The sequence below is a fragment of the Pongo abelii genome, chromosome 4 (genome assembly GCF_028885655.2).
Source record: "Pongo abelii isolate AG06213 chromosome 4, NHGRI_mPonAbe1-v2.0_pri, whole genome shotgun sequence".
Classification (NCBI taxonomy): domain Eukaryota; kingdom Metazoa; phylum Chordata; class Mammalia; order Primates; family Hominidae; genus Pongo; species Pongo abelii.
Genome location: NC_071989.2, coordinates 102440895 through 102457383, shown reverse-complemented (window position 1 = coordinate 102457383; position 16489 = coordinate 102440895). Strand labels below are relative to the sequence as shown.

Genomic DNA, 16489 nt, shown 5'->3' with positions numbered 1-16489 from the left:
AAACAATTTTCAGTCTCTAGGATCTACTATAACATTAATATATAAACTAGACTGGGTAGAAGAAGAATTCTCTACTTACCCCTCACCTGCTTACACATACACCTAAGATTGCTAAAACAAATCAAATACAAAATGCAAAGAACCAAAATGAGTCTTAGCTTCAGAAAGCATGTGCTTACACTGAAAGCAAAATTCTTTTCTTTTTAAGGCTTTTGAAGAAATATATTGGAATAAAGTGAATTCAAATCTGATGACTCCAAGCCCTCCGCTTTTAAGATACTTTGTCCCTATTCTTCTTGGCCCAACTTGCCATATATTGAGGAAGCCCTCTTACCCCTTATCATCACTATAATTACCCTTTCAGTCTGGGTGAGAGGTGGGGAAAATGGTAATTATTTTTTCCTTTCCTAATTTCTATAATTCAAAGAAATTCACTTTAGACAGCACTTTCATTATATAAGGGAAGAATAATTTCCACTAGCTTCCTATTGTATGTTCATCTTTCATTTCTTCCTGATAGTTAAAACAGATGCTGCTTTATAGAAAAAATTAGGGTAGAATGTCATGTGTGGCAGTTTATTAACTCTAATCTACCTAGGGTCAGACCTGCCTTGGTAGGTCAGAGATGTGGAGTCATCTCTGTTGCAATAGGTGGTGGTGAATGCCCTGTTCTCCTAGGTTTGCAGAAACTGGAGCCCAGGGCAGACATCTAGCTGTGTAACCTGCAGTGCCCTCACTGACTAGCTGTCTTAAAAGTAATTTTGCAGAATGTGTTTGGGCCTCTTCTTTCATCAAACAAAATAAAACAAGAACAGTATTCCTTTAGTGGTAAGTGATTGCTGAAATATTAGCCAGAAATTTAAGACACAGGTCTTACATGAGGAGATGGACCAAAATCAAGATTCCAGAAGTTTATTCTGCATGAACTCCCTGAAGAGGAGCCAAGATGCTCTAGTGTATGGCTCAGTTTTTACCAATTTGTTGATTTCATGTAAAGATGTTTATTTATTTTTTTTTTACAAAGTTGGGGCAAATCTTTTCAGGTTTGAAAAAAGTAAACATCATGTGTCTTCTAAACATTTAGCTGGCATAACAGGAGCACACACCCCCACCTCCAAAAAGGTGCATCTTTGGAAAAGGGGAAACCAAATAAGTTAGACATCTTGCCTTAACAGTCTTAACCCAAAAAGTAGGAAAGCAAGTTTCATCATAAATGAAACACTAAAGCAAGGCTTCTAAGTAGACCGTAACACAGGGGGAAAAAAATCAAGATATTGCTAATTAACCCCCAGGGCACCTCCTTTATTTCCCACATAGAAAGCCTTTCCTGCTTGGAAGAAGCTACTAAGGTACAAGTTGAGCTGGAAAGGAGGAAGAAATGAAGAAGAAAAAGAGGAAGAGAGGGAAAAACCTGGGTGTATTGGTTCATTGGTCAAGGCATACAAGTTAGATCTTCAAATTACTACAACACTTTTGTCAGAAATGTGCTTTGTTTAACTCCAACTTTGTTTCAGGCATCAATAAATTTACAAAAAAGCTTCGGAGTCCATATGCAATTGATAACAATGAACTACTTGACTTCCTTTCCAGAGTCCCTTCAGATGTACAAGTGGTATGTAGGTTTCATTATTATTATTGCTATTATTTTAACGTAGTGTGGCACTGGGTTTTAGCTTTTATATCCTTCTAATTTCAAAGGCTTTAGAACAGCTAAGTAAAATTAATAAAGCCTGTGTAGCAGATTTTACCAGTCAGAAATTTAGCTCACCTGGGGTGTTATCCAAGAAGAACTTACAGAGAATGGGAGAAAAAGCAGTTGCATAAAGAACCTACCAGAGCTGTCAGGGAAGATCCTCCTCCAAGTTAGTTCAGCTGGAGTTTGTGACAGGGAGTATGACCTGAGGGGAGGAAACAGGAATATTAGATGATGAAAGCAAAATATGCCAGTGGACATTTAAGAAAAAAAAAGTCTTTCCAGAATTTGCAAGAATTACAAGTAAGTTTTAAAGAAGTATATTTTGGAGATCAGTGAGGAGAGGAAAGCTGACTGCTTTTTGAAGAGTGGAGCATATCTCAAAAATCCTTTGAAATCCTTTGAGGTTAATGCCCATTAACCATCAGCTGTTTTCAAAATAAAAGAAGGTTTTTTTGTTGTTGTTTTGTTTTTTTAAATCCTGAAGCTGAGTTACAGTGATACCTTTTTCATTTGCTATGACATGACAGTGGGCTGGATGGAGATTAAGACTGTATTAAGCAAACACACGATAAATTGTAAAAAACCATTATCGAGCCCTTTAAAAAATTGATGTAGATGGTTTTACTTTTAATGTAATGTGTTTTAGACAGTGAATAATACCATTACTAAAGTTCACATCAGGGCCCCTTGTAGTTTCCAACAGGATTTCCCTTATTCTTGCTCTGTCATTCTATTGCTTTCTGCATTTCAGCTGCAGATCCCATACAGCTTCTAGAGTGAGTACTTTGTTCCCCCCCAGCATAGTCTCTCATTCCTTTGCTTTTCCTTTCTTTGCCAAAAAGTGGCCACCTGACCAGTCTTCCTCTGAACTCTGTTTAAACAGGTGCAATACCAAGAATTGAAACCAGATCCTTCTCATAGCCCATATAAAAGAAAGAAAAACAATCTTGGCTAGCCAGCTCCCAGCACTGAGGAGACCAGCATCTGTTTGGGAAGATAAAAGAAAAAGCCCTCAGCCTCAGCAGCATTTCCTTTCTTTCTGCTTTTTATTTATTTTGCCTTTTTATCATGATCGAGAGAATTTGTAAATAGTGTACAAAGGCATATGTCTTTGAAAATATACTTCTATTGTACAGACTCAACTTGATAAAGGTTTTGCTACTGCTGTGTCAAAGCCTTGTTAGCTGTGGATAATAATATAACACACTGAAAGAACAAATATAAGAATGATAACACTGGAAGATATATTCTTATCTAATTACAAGTGGATTAAATACCTGTGCTCTGATTAAATCTACATCAATTGTAAATGTCAATTTGATTTTAAAGTTTTTTTTTTTAATGTGACTATTTTTTATCTGAAAAGTAATCCATTACAGTTTTCTATGTTTTATAAATTTCAAAAGGGAGGGAAATTTCAAAGCCTGAATAATGGAATGGATACATTTCAATTTAACATATATTCTGGCTTTAGATCCCAACATTCACTCCTGTGCAAATTACTTAGGTATGACTTAGGCTGATTTTAAGCTAATAAGTGAAGGTACATTCACTCCCTCGAGAGAATCAATACTCAGAAGGTTAGAAAGTTTTCTTTATAGAATTTCAATCATTCCATCTAAAACCTTAAAATCTCTACAGGACTACATAACATAAATACTGCCAGTTTATAAACGATTGCCTATCTGAATTTTTATACCTACCACTACTTTAATTTATACAGAGTTAGTTAGGAAATTAGCAACCCAGTAAGTACAGTTATCAAAAATACTAGGAAACTATATCCATATCGCTTTTGGTGTCAGATTGTATCTGTGCATCTAAAAACATTTTAATACTCAAGTGCTCTCACAGAAAAAAAAACCTGCTTTCTCATTAGATTACTGAAATGCTTTAATTCATACTATGATTTTGTTATTAGTGTGAATTTTAATGTAGAGAATTCAGTGTGCTAAGTGATATGCCAGTGTTTCACTACATTCATTTATTAAAAAAAAAAAAATCTTTCTTGATTATGCATGAAAACCTGTTTTGTAAAATAAACTGCTTGGGGGTGGTGGTTGCCTTTATCAATGTTTCACTATTATCATAGAATCTATACTTTAAAATTGCATTCCCAAGACTCTTAAAGTAGTTTTTGTATCTCACTCCCTGGTATACTAAGGGAGCATAACTCTGGAGAAAAAATAATTTGGTTGGTTGAGAATGTCTTACTTCCCTGACTTGGTAGGGGATTACACTCAGTTGAAATTGCAGCAGACAATGCTTTGCACTACTTTATTAATAATAAACTTGGATGGGGTAAAAGTGGGGGTTATACTGGAAAAACTATAGAAAAGCTAAAAGAAATGTATATTTCACTCTAAAGGAAGATTCTTTAACAATAAATTTAATTTCATTGAAGCTGATTTTTAAAGTATTTTTATTTTAGAGATAAGTTGTTAAATACTATTTCTTAAAATAGAACTATTTTGATCTGTTTATATACTATGCTTGAATGTCAATTAAATTCCCTTTCTACAGAAAGGCTTTGACCTCAACATGCTTTATTTAATGTATCATGTTTAAAATGACATGCTTCTGTCTGCATACCATCACTGTTGCTAAAAACATAATGTTCCATGAACATGATGTTACTACAGAAAGTTTATTGATGAGATAACTGTTTGAAATAACTTTCAGTTATACCTTATGTGAGACTTTTATGTTCTGTGCTGACAATGTGTACTCAAATGTCTATAAGCCTGATATTCTACAACCTCAGATGTATCTGGTGGATAGTAACCATTAACAGATGACTAATTTGTTTGTTTCACTGTATCAAATTTCAGATGTTTAGTTCAATGGTAATGTTGACTACACATTCATTGCATTAAATACAAAAGAAAATAATCTTTCCCATGTATAATCAGCACTCCTTTTTTTTTTTTTTTTTTTGGTGGTTCAGAGATTGATGAGGGATTGTGTGCATATTCTTAAAAATTATATGTCACTTGGAGAAAAACAGATTTGGTTTAAACAAACAAGACTTTTTTCCTGAAACTGACTCTTACATGAAAATACATCTGGAGGGGTGAGCAACCAATGAAATTAATAGAGGAATAAGAACTAGCTTGAGGCACAAAAGTGATATTCAGGGAAATCTTCATTGCTTTTAGAAACTACTACATTCACAGGCTGAAAACAGAATATGTATAGTTAAAATTTTAACTATTTCTTTCCTCTTCTCACATAGGTGCAATTCTGTCTTGAGAGTTGCCTGACTTGCCTTCATTTTGAGATCTGTGATGTAAATATTTCTTAAGAGACTGAATGTCACTCAAACATCTACTTGGACTGCTAACTATTGTAGATATTGTGAACTACTAAATATATTCCTTTAGTATCTTTTAGTGAGTAAATTCACTGAGTCTTTATTTATATTCATAAACTATTACTGACATTCGTTGTGATAATTCATAATGCGTATTTGTGCTTTTAATGCATATTTGTGCTTTTTAATTTTTCCCTACTTATCAAAAAGAACATAATAGTACTTCTCATTCATGCTGGTACTGTTCCAGACTCAAACTGATTGATAGGTTCTGTAGGAATTCCAATTTTTGAACATTCTATATGCACTAGGATAATCTGAGTTGGGAGATTCTTAAAAGGACTCTGTGATATATTTATCGAATACCAACTGTATGACCCTGTTATAGGCAATGGTCAAACCAATGATTGTATACTAAAATCAAATCTGGAGTTGAAGTACAGTGAGAGCCAAATTTAATTGATACATTTCTAAAATTATCTTTTATAAAATTTTTATTCTGCATTTAAAAGTGAAGAAAAACTCAGAGTAAATTCTTATCTAGGGACCACAGGAGCTTTTTTTCCACTTTGATCTCATATCTAAGGTCTCCTATGCTCAAAGTAGTCTACATTTGTATTAATGTTATTCAAAGGCAGTAATTTCAGCGAATAAACTTGTTAAATGGGCCTAAATGTTTATAATGTTGACTCAGCATTAAGAAGAAACAAAAAGGTATAAGGTAGTTATATCTTTTTGCTCCAGAAATACAAGTAAAGACAGCTACCATTATACTTCTTGAAAAACGTCTCAGGTATTGCTAAATTAATACTTGCTTAAATCCTTGGGCTTTAAATGAATAGCGTGATTTCACACTCTAGTGTGAGTGTGTGTACAGATGTCTATTCATTGGTTTGATTAGGGTATCTAGAATCAGCCTTTTCTAATTGTTCAGTCAAGTATGAATTAAAACCACATAGAAAATAATGTGGTAAATTCTTTCTTACAATAGTGTCATTCCTTTCAATTATAATTCTTTTTCCTGGGATGATTGGTGTAACTCACTGAAAGAAAACAAAACTTTTTTTTTCTTTTTTTTTGATGAAAATGTTACCCTCTGGTACCTCAGTTTCTTTTATATAGTGGCAATTTGTATAGAGGCAGTCACATTATAAGATTTATTTCAGCTGAATGGCTAAAATTTGAGAAATACTATTGAAAAATCTCATTAAAAAATAATAGTATGCAAATAAAAACTATCAAATGTCCAAAGCAATCATACAATGTAGAAACTAAGAGCACCATGAAAGGTTTCCTGGAACTTAATGATTCTATCTGTGCTTTTCAAAGGAGGGATCTGGGTTAAGAATCAAAAAATAAAAACAAATATTGTAATTGACCTCAAATGAGTTTCAATTTATTGGGCTCTTCTTTGACAATCTAAGCTTAAAACAAAAAAAAACCAAAAACCCAAACAAAAGAAGTGTTCTATTACATGCACAAGCAGTATTTTTGTAAAGACAGGTTTTTAAATTTGATTATCCGTACCTCCAAATGTCACTGAAAAATTATTACTCCATTTTTTACAAAGTAAAATACACTGCTGTTCTGCTTTAGTCAATTAAGTGTTATTATATTAGGCAGAAAGATTTGTTTCAAGGAAAGCAGAAATGGGTTAGGTAAGTAGCCATGCCTAAGTTTTTTCAGTATGTAGCAAAATTAAAATTGCAGTGCAATTATCCCCTACTACAGATTCTTCAATGTTCTTTCCAAAGAGAAAAGGAGTGGCCAACCTGAGCCAATGAGTGAACCTGAAAACTATCTTATTTTCTCTGGAGGAATACATTTAAGGAGATCCTGAGGCCTGGCTGAGTGGAACTCACTCCCACTTGCTAGTGGGAACTTGCTCCCACTAGTGAAGAAAGATGATAATATAGGTTCAGTTTCACTTTCTAGTCAAAGACAAGCTCAAAATGGCTTGAGTCCATTTGAGGGATTTTATTTTGCCAGAGTTCAAATGGTGACAGGTTTGGAGGAAATGCTAAATTCATAGAAAAAGCACACCTGGCCCTCACTACTCATACTTGCCTTTTGCATTACTGGAGACACCTGAGAATAGTCAAGCATTGTTGTTGCAGAGACAGCTGGACCACAGAAGAGAGATGAGGGGAAGGAAATGACAATATGTGTCCCAAGCTCAAAGAACCCTTTTAAATAAAGCTATCAGAGAACTGAAACCTTATAACTACATGCCCCACAAAACATTCTTCTTTTCTACAGTAGTAATTATGAAAAGTCAAAATCTCTGTGTATCTTGTAACACTGCAACCATAGAAAACAATTTGTTGGTGTCAAGAACTAATAAGCTCTTAGAAAAATTTTACAAAGATAGAAGTGTCTATTTGCTATTATACAAGGCGGAGTATGTAATTTTGTCATCTTTGTTTTATAATAGAGGAAGTAGCTAACAATTTCTGAGCAAAAAAACACAATGGTATACCTACCTCTTACGTTTGGCCTAAAACTCTTACAAACTTCAGTTTCCATTAACAGAGAACCTAGCAAACATAAGAGGGTCTTTGAAGCACACGAGAAGCCATCCAGAAAATACTATACATATCTGACACAGGAGTTTTTAAACAGATTAATATGATGTTCCATTATTTGTGTGAAATTGCTTAACATCACTTTTAAAAACATTCATTTTCAGAAGAGAAAAACATTTTTTAAAAATCAAAACATACAGCACTTGGTAATTTAAGCAAGAGCAAAATACTCTGACTTATGGATTGGGGATACCAAGTATTCACCATCCAATCTTGCACACTATCATGCTACGTACTTGATACACAGTACATTTAATGCATATGTACTTGATTTCCCTCCCATAACTGTAACAACAGCCCTGACCGGTAGGTAAGAAATCTTCCTCCCAAAAACAGATTGATACTATCAGGTTGTACTATAGTTACCATGTAGGTATCCAGGATATTTATACAAAACACAACTGTAAAAAGATTGTTCTGAGTTGTACTACTTAAAAGAGTACCTTTCAAGAAGCTATTTTGCCGGGCTTCACAAAAGAGATGCAAAATAATATGCTCTGGAGAGCTGTGGTAAGACACTCTCAGAATTCTCTCAACAGAGGGTTGTTTGTATCTGCATTAATGTTGCAAATAATAAGTAAGTTATAAAGTGGATATTTTTTCAGAGTGATGATAGAAGAAAAAAATTCTTAATACAGTAGTATCCTTTCAAAGCCATTTAAGGTTCAATCTTTGAATAAATGTAGCTATCATTTAATCTTACCAGTTTCTCCCTGCTTTTCTGTGTCGAATCTGAAATCACCAGAGAACAAGTAATTCTTCAGGTCCCATAAATACTAAAATCACAAAGTAAAGATATGTTATATGTTATGACTCCACATAGTATCCACATGAGCAAGTTTAATCTTTAGCAATTTAAGAGTACTACAAAAGAGTAAAGTCTCCCCAGTTCTCACTTCAACATACTTGGGGCTCCATTTTGAAGTGTCTTAAAGAGTAGAGAAGCAGATCAGTAAAGTGGTCAGATTCACTTTGAAAAAAGGAGCACATGTATAGTGTATTTTTTGAGATCTGTGTTAGATAATACTAATTATACTTTTAATTATATCCAACTTTAAATAGTATATTAAAACAGTAATTTACCTTTTAAAAATCCAGTAGGTGCCAGTTTAAATAAGGCAACTTTAGAAAAATTTCAAGGACTGATTCTTACTTAAATCAGGAGCATTACCTTCAAAATAAATTGGTTACTGGTATTATAAACAAATATAAATCATTACAAAGAAACCTGGAGAGGTGAAAAAGAAATATCCAAAATTTTTTCACATAAAGACAATCACTATAAGCAATTTTTTACTTACAATCTTTTTCCTTATGTAATTTAGATGATATATTTATGTTATTATTTTTTTAAAAGAGAGTCTTGCTATGTTGCTCAGGTTGGCCTTGAACTCCTGGGCTCAAGTGATCATTCTGCCTCAGCCTCTCAAGTAGCTGGGACTATAGGCATGTGGTACCATGTCTGGCTGAGAAGATCCTTTTTAATAACATTTAGTTTCAATTTTAAAAATATTAATGTTAGTAAAAAATGATATTTAGGTAAAAGGTCCAACCACTTTTAATAAGTAGCTTTCAACTCTCTGAGTCCATTTCCTCCAGTAACATGTATGAACTTAACAGTATTTTTGGGAGTGTAAAAGAACTGAAATGACAGGAAAATAAGAAATGAGTCAAGATTTGCCTGTGAGAAAGGACTGAGTATTACTATTCGAAACAACCTTTTTCTCACAGAAAGACAAATACCACATGATCTCACTTATATGTGGAAGCTAGGAGAGTTGATCTCATAGAAGTAGACAGTAGAATGAATAGCGGTTATCAGAGGCTGGGAAGGGAAAGGGAGGGAAGGCAAAGATGGGGAGAGGATGGTCTCAAGGGCTACAAAGTTAGTTAGATGAACTAAGAGGAGTAAGTGCTGATGTTCTATTACATAGTGGGGCGACTACAGATAATAACAATGTATTATATTTCAAGATAGCTAGAAAAGTGGGTCTTGAACGTTATCACCACAAAGATATTGTAAAGGTTTAAGATAAATGACATGTTAACCACGATTTTATCACTATACAATGTACACATGTATTGAAGCATCACAGTGTACCCTAATAAACATGTTCAATTATTATGTGTCAATTGTTTTTTAAAAAACAGTGAAAAAAAAATCTAGCCTGTTTCTGATACTATTAGAACTGGAATTTTATTATTCTTCATTTTTGATTAAACTGAATTTCAACCAAAAGAACCTTCTATAAAACAATTATCTGGACCTTTGGTTTAGTTTATCGAATATTATTCAAAATTTTCAAAGACCCAGTTCATTTCTGAGATTAGTCTACATGCTTTTTGTCTGATTTTATACCTTCACTAACTTCCATCAATATAATAAACAGTACCTAGAAATCTTTACCCTTTGGATTCCTTTAAGCAGAATGATTCTTAACCATTTTTCCCCTCATCCCCTTGTCCAGTTTTCACCTTTACTATTCTGCTTTTAAGTTTTCCTGGAAAATTCTTTAAAACACATATTTTAATTTTACCAGATTTTACTTATTGCTCGGTAATTTTATCTCTAATGTAAAAAGGAACGAATGCAAAGTAGAAAAATGCATCTTTAGGATGAAGCCAGATAACAAAGATATATATTCCTTTAAACAAAAACAAAAAAACTATCATAAATCAAACTATTCTGGTCATTAGAAAAATTTATTAAGAGTCATGACATAAACCACTGTTGACCTAACCTTTAGGTTGAGAAGTCACTGACAACAAACTAAGTTATTTTCATCTGTCAACACTTTAAGATTAATGATTTTTCAATATTACTATTTATTTCACTTTGAGACAGAATAGAGAAGCAGTGGTAACTTTAGTTCATCTACTATCAAGATAAACGACAGTATGATAGATATAAATTCAAACCTGGATTCCAGATTTTCAGTTCAGCACATCTTACTTTTTGGAAATGCTAAACCTTTTGTTTTGTTTTGTTTTTTGTTTAAATTTCCACTCTTTGGTAGAATGAAATTGTATGTCCGAAGCTAGTGAGCCATTTTCTATTAATGTTTAACATCCATAATACATTAACGTTCGCTTGATCCAAGTCAGATACTTTGGCAAGGAAGAGGATTAAGTCTACCAAATCTGGGTTCTACATCTAAAAAGATTTGGGGCCATGATGCAAAAATGACTCATTTGGAAGTATATGTTTTAATTCTAATTGGAAATAACTATTTATAAATACTTGAATAAGGGCTTATGGGGTCTATATTTGTTAAAGGCAATATGATATATTACATATATAACAATACTGCATATTTTGTTAGAAATACGGTTTAATAGTCACTTTGCTGACTTAATATTGTTGATCTTTAATTCCGCAAGTAGTTTAAAAACCCAGAACAGAGTTCATTATACTTCTGTTTTAAAAAGGGGGTGGGAGGGATCATCAATATATCTCTTGAAAAACAAAAAGTATTAACATTCTAAAAAAAAAATCACTTATATCTAGTACTAAGGATTGTATTTCAAGCTTTTTAAAAAACATAATTTTTAAAAAAATAATGTGTTTTTAAAAATAGTGTGTATTTTTATAAATACACATTAAGTGTATTTACAATCAAAACTATACTTACACTAAAAAAGACATAGTAATAAATTCAAATATAAAAAGTATTAAGAACAGCTTGTACATATTTTAGATGTTCTGTAAGATAAGTATTTAAGAGGACAAACTCTTTTTAAACATCTAGTAATCAATGATGTTAAAAATGTTTTATTTCCTTTGAAAAGGTCTTCTTTGAGTAGGATTTGCATTACCTTGAAAATGTATGCTCAGAACCAAATAAAACAACACTTCAACCTTTTCTAATTAATTTATAGCCTATAAGAATTTCAAAATATGTATCACAACAAATAACTACCAAAGTATATTCTCCAACTACAGCTCATTTTAACCTACAAGGTGAATTTTCTGATAACATAATTTGATTTACAAGGAATAGTTAACAATTCCATGTCTCCTGTTTTGACAACACCAGGCAGAGCCTAATTCCAATAACGCTATCACTGACCTTTCTAACTCAATCCACATTTGTCATAAAAACAATTATCATTCCTAGTTTTGCAAGCTCCACGTCAGCAGGAGGTGCAATTGGCGTGAAAGCTACGTGATAAATGCCTCAGGGAAAGAGTGCCTCATGTCACTCAAAGATGACCCCTTCCTACTGATTAAGGAGCAACAGTGACAGCCTCTCATCAAGTTCACCGCTTAACTGGAAAGGTGTATAAAGGCATAAGGATTGCACATTCTACGGATATTTTTTTTCATGTGAAGGTATTCATTTAATTAACTTTCTATAACACTATAAACAAAAATGGCAGATATTTTCTGGAGGTTATATAAAGTATCTTAGTGTAATGCATTTGTGCTTGCTTAAAAATACTAAGACTGCAAAAGCACACCCTACATCCTATCCACTCTAAAATAAAATTGCTAAAATAATACTCATCAAAGGATTAAAGTACTGGACACTTGAATATTCACATTTATAAACTAAAACAGAACACCAATTATTACTGAAAATTTCAGAAACCTACAAAACTGAAATTAATTTTTTAGCAAATGTAGAAGACAATAAAATTCACAATACTTAAGCCTTATTTACCTTCCTAGACTGTGGGCCTTTCCTCTTTTTTTGTAGTTAGCCCTTGTCAAGCACACCACCTGGTTCAGAGTAGGTGTTCAAGAAATGCTGAATTCAAAAGAATTAATTTCACATTTGACTTTTATGAGGATGTTTTTCTGGTCATCTTGGAATGAATAAAATGACAGAATATGTATATACTTGGATGATTTTATTCTGCAAAGTGAAATTAAAAATTAACAACCTAGAAAACTCTAACTTCAAAGAGATTTAAGAAACTGCCAGTAAACACTGTATGGGGAAAAGCTGAATCTTAACTGCTCAGAAATCTCCTCTCCAGCTTTATTTACACTGTAATAAGGTCTCTTACAGAAATTTTTAAAAATACGATTCCATAGAACTATGATATCACATCTGGCAAAATACAATGAAGAATAGCATTTCTCAACCTTGTCTTCAGATGCAACTTTGAAAAGTCTGCAATTGAAAATCTAGGACTAAGACTATGAATTATACTTTACTTATTGAGAATTTCTTCTTCCTATACCTCCAAGATAGATTTGGGCAATTATTCAAGGCAATTATTATTATGTTTTCCAAAATAAAGTATAAGAAGTAATTTTGGAAATGAAGCCTCTTCCTGAAAATTTAAATTCATACTCATATACTGGTATTGTTAGCCAGGGCACAGAACACAGTAACCTATGTTTGCCATGTTGGACTTTCGAAGAAGTGTAAAACTTCTTAAAGGCAGAGACCTCAATGACATCTGTTTCATACTTCATGTCATCACTGCTTGTAGAAGTTGGCAGACAGAACAGTCAATTATGAAATATTAATGCTAATTGCAATTAAACAAATATATGTTATGAACATCTAATTTGGAAAACTACTTTGTACTAACAGTATAAAACCCTAACTCATGATGTTGATTACTTAATTACCTTAGAATTACTACCAACTTAAACAATTACTATATTGCCTTTTGTCTAAATGATTCATTATAATCAAAAGAGGAGGTAAGAATTAGAAAGGAAATAATATTTATTAAGTGTCATATGATGTGATATGCTAACAATTCTATCATGACAAAGATACCTGGTGTGATTTCTATTTGACATGTAGGAAAGCCAAAGCTCAGAAAAGAATTTGCCTTGCAATTTAGTTATTAAGAAACTAGACAAGGATTTGAAAATGTGTATGATGTCAAAGCCTATGTTTACAAGTTTATATCAGTTTACCAAGCAAACACTATCCCAGACACCTTTACAAGTGAAGTAAAGAGGTACTCATTGGAATAAAAAACGTTCTTATTCATCATCTGGAGAAGCACTTTACTCTCTATAAGTATTTAAACTTTTCTTAGATAGTCTTCACTATATCATTTTTTCTCTGATACTTTGGCAGATTAATAATAAAGAGATTTGTATGATGCCAAATTTGAAGGCTAAATAGAAACTAGTATTTCCTGAGTATGTGTGAAAAAGTACCTATTTAAAATATTTTTTCATACTGATGTAGCAGTTTTCAATTTAGATTACAAACCCAGTAATATGATAGTGAGCATTTGTATCTTGTTAAAATATCTATTTCCAAAATAAAACTGAAGTGTGTTGCTTTAGCAGATTAACTGCTAAAGTCATCCCTTGAATTACATAAAAGCTAAATGGAAGTGTTTATTTTCCACCTGTATCATAATGTAACGTACTCCCAGTAGTGAAGAAACTCCAATTTCAAAAGTGGTTATTATCCACACCCTTTCTTTTAGTTTTACTACAAACTGCTATTAGGAAAAACTGCAAATTAAAACATTACTACTCAGTAAATTCATACTATATATTAAGATCTTAAATAATCTCAAATCTATTACTTAGATGCCACTCAATATCTTAATATTAAACTCATAAACTTATGCAGCAGAATGTTTCCAGGCACAGAATATTGGTTACACAGGGCAGCAACAGATACATTTTGTATATGAATTGCTAAAATAAAACAGATCAAGGAATTGAACTGTCAGACTCTGCATATCTGCTGCATTTAAAAACCAAAAGAATATTATTACTGTAAATTTTAGAAATGTTTATTTTAGAAACACACAAAGCTAAAATGCATATTTCAGTCCAACAACCTAGAGAGAAGAAATAGGGAGCTACATGTTTTTGTTTAGTCTTGTTTTTTCCTCAAAATTCATCCCTAAGAGTCAGGAGCTACAAGTTTATAGGTACACATTTGTATGAATATGCTTGCCATGATTCTAAGACCTAGAACATCTAGAATACAGGACATTACATTTTGATTTGAAAAAACATTTAAATTAATTTTACATGTACAATATAGTATCACTTTCAAAACAAAAAACATTAATGGAAGTAGAATATACTAAAACAAAATTATTTTTACTTTTGAGTCAAATTCTACACCCTGGAAAAAGTCAGAAGCCCATACTAGAGTTTTGTAGAAGTTTTTTAAAAAATGCTTTTAAAATTTAGCAAGGCTGCAAAGTCTGTCAATAAATAAATCAAATTACTATCTGTCAGTAAGCTATGAAGTCCACAGTAAGTACCAATGCAAACTGAAGAGATTTAGAAAGCCAATCCATACTTTCTAGCATCATCATGAAAACTCCATGACTGACCGACACATCATTTCCAATGTTACCATCAAGGCCTCAGTGTGTATCCCAGGACACACTTTCAAATTCTCAGGCAGTTCCTTAAGAATATGTGGGAGTTTCTGCAATGTCTTTATATTTACAGCATAAAGATCCAATAACCAGTCAGTATGAACACTGGTGGTTTCTTTATGACTTTTACAAGCCATAAGCAGTTCATTTAGATGAGTTAACCCTTTGGAAGCTAAAATGAACTCTGAAGATAAATCAAAAATTGAACAAAAATTCAGCAACATCCTACTAAGTAAAAAGGAGCCAAATTCAAGTTGCTGGTAATGAAAATGTTTCTCTGCTTGTGCATGAAAGTTCTCCACTGTATCTTCTATTTCTGTAATAGCAAACAGTTCTTCTTTGATTTGAGGTGAAACCACATAATCCAAGGGCAATTCTCCCTTAGCATTCCTCTGTTGTAAAAGCACTGGGCCTGTGAAAAGAAAATGCAAAATGTTGCCAGTAAAACATTTCTATTTTGGCAGCTTAACAGCTCTTTTCTCCTTTTTCCCAAAGCATCCAGGGCTTTCTTTACAATCATATTTTGTATTAATTCATGTCGACACAATTAACTGGCTATATATATAGACTAATAAAGGTACATTAAAAAAATTCTAGTCAATTACCTAATAAGGTTTCCCCAAACGTGCATGCCTTAGTTAAATAAATAATAAATACAACTACAAATAAAAAAAAACTTTTATAAAACTTTATCAATTGTCATTTTAAAAAAAGAATTTCAGTGTTCCCAGAAGAAATCTTAAAAATGTATTCATCTTATAAATTCTATACAAGAGCCTCAGGGGTATCTCAAAATATCACCAAGAGGAAAAAGTAGTGCTCCTTTCATTGCTAATCAACAATTCTAGCAGTGCAAAGACTGTAAAACCTTGCACAGATAGAGAACAGTTTTCATATTACCCTTGCTTGTTTTCAATGTTTAGTACAAGTAACTGGTTCACACAAATTACATATTAATTCTTCTAGATCAAACTCAGATCTCATCCATCTATACTAGTTAAACTCATTTAACTACCTACTTAGAAAGTACTAAAGATAGAGTTTATCCACTAAATACTAAAGGATGATGTGGAGAAGGCAAAACATAACTCAGTATTTGGTTACATAGCAAAGTATAGGAGTACTTTGTGCCTTCATCAGTCAAGTCTTACAATTATTTATGCACTTGGCCATAAAAACGTTACAGGGGATATAAAGATTTTAGTACTAGCAGACATAATCACAAGGTCCTACCATTATAACATAGATCATATTGTCAGAAAGAGAGAACTGATTATAACTGCTAAAATTCTTAATGATGACTCTGATCAGACATATATAATAGCATAGATATAAAATGTACTTAATATAAAAGATCAACCATTGATAATATGATTAATATATAATTTACGGAAAGAAGATAATTCTAAAACAAAATTAGGCTCCTTTTCACTGTGCCAACATCTCAAAAAAATTGTTCCAAGTTACTTCTGTTTAAAAAAAAAAAAAAGACAAAATTACGGACACAGGAAACCAAAAGTAAACAAAGGTTTTAGAGACATAAATAAATCCTTGAAATTATTGCTC

The 16489-nt window shown here is 32.4% G+C and overlaps 2 protein-coding genes across 20 annotated transcripts in view; one reads left to right on the top strand and one right to left on the bottom strand.

The window, feature by feature from the left end:
* The window catches only part of MCTP1 (multiple C2 and transmembrane domain containing 1), a 607542-nt gene extending 601148 nt beyond the window's left edge, over positions 1–6394 (top strand). For all 16 annotated transcript variants that reach the window (XM_054556461.2, XM_054556460.2, XM_054556462.2 and 13 more), the window contains 2 exons: positions 1515–1612; positions 2580–6394. In XM_054556461.2, the coding sequence (XP_054412436.1) occupies positions 1515–1612; positions 2580–2651 (170 nt within the window). In that variant the 3' untranslated portion in view covers positions 2652–6394. The remainder of the gene's footprint in view (positions 1–1514; positions 1613–2579) is intronic.
* A 7904-nt stretch (positions 6395–14298) lies between these two features.
* SLF1 (SMC5-SMC6 complex localization factor 1) overlaps positions 14299–16489 on the bottom strand; it is a 74271-nt gene continuing 72080 nt past the window's right edge. For all 4 annotated transcript variants that reach the window (XM_024247123.3, XM_024247126.3, XM_054556456.2 and 1 more), the window contains one exon: positions 14299–15335. In XM_024247123.3, the coding sequence (XP_024102891.2) occupies positions 14854–15335 (482 nt within the window). In that variant the 3' untranslated portion in view covers positions 14299–14853. The remainder of the gene's footprint in view (positions 15336–16489) is intronic.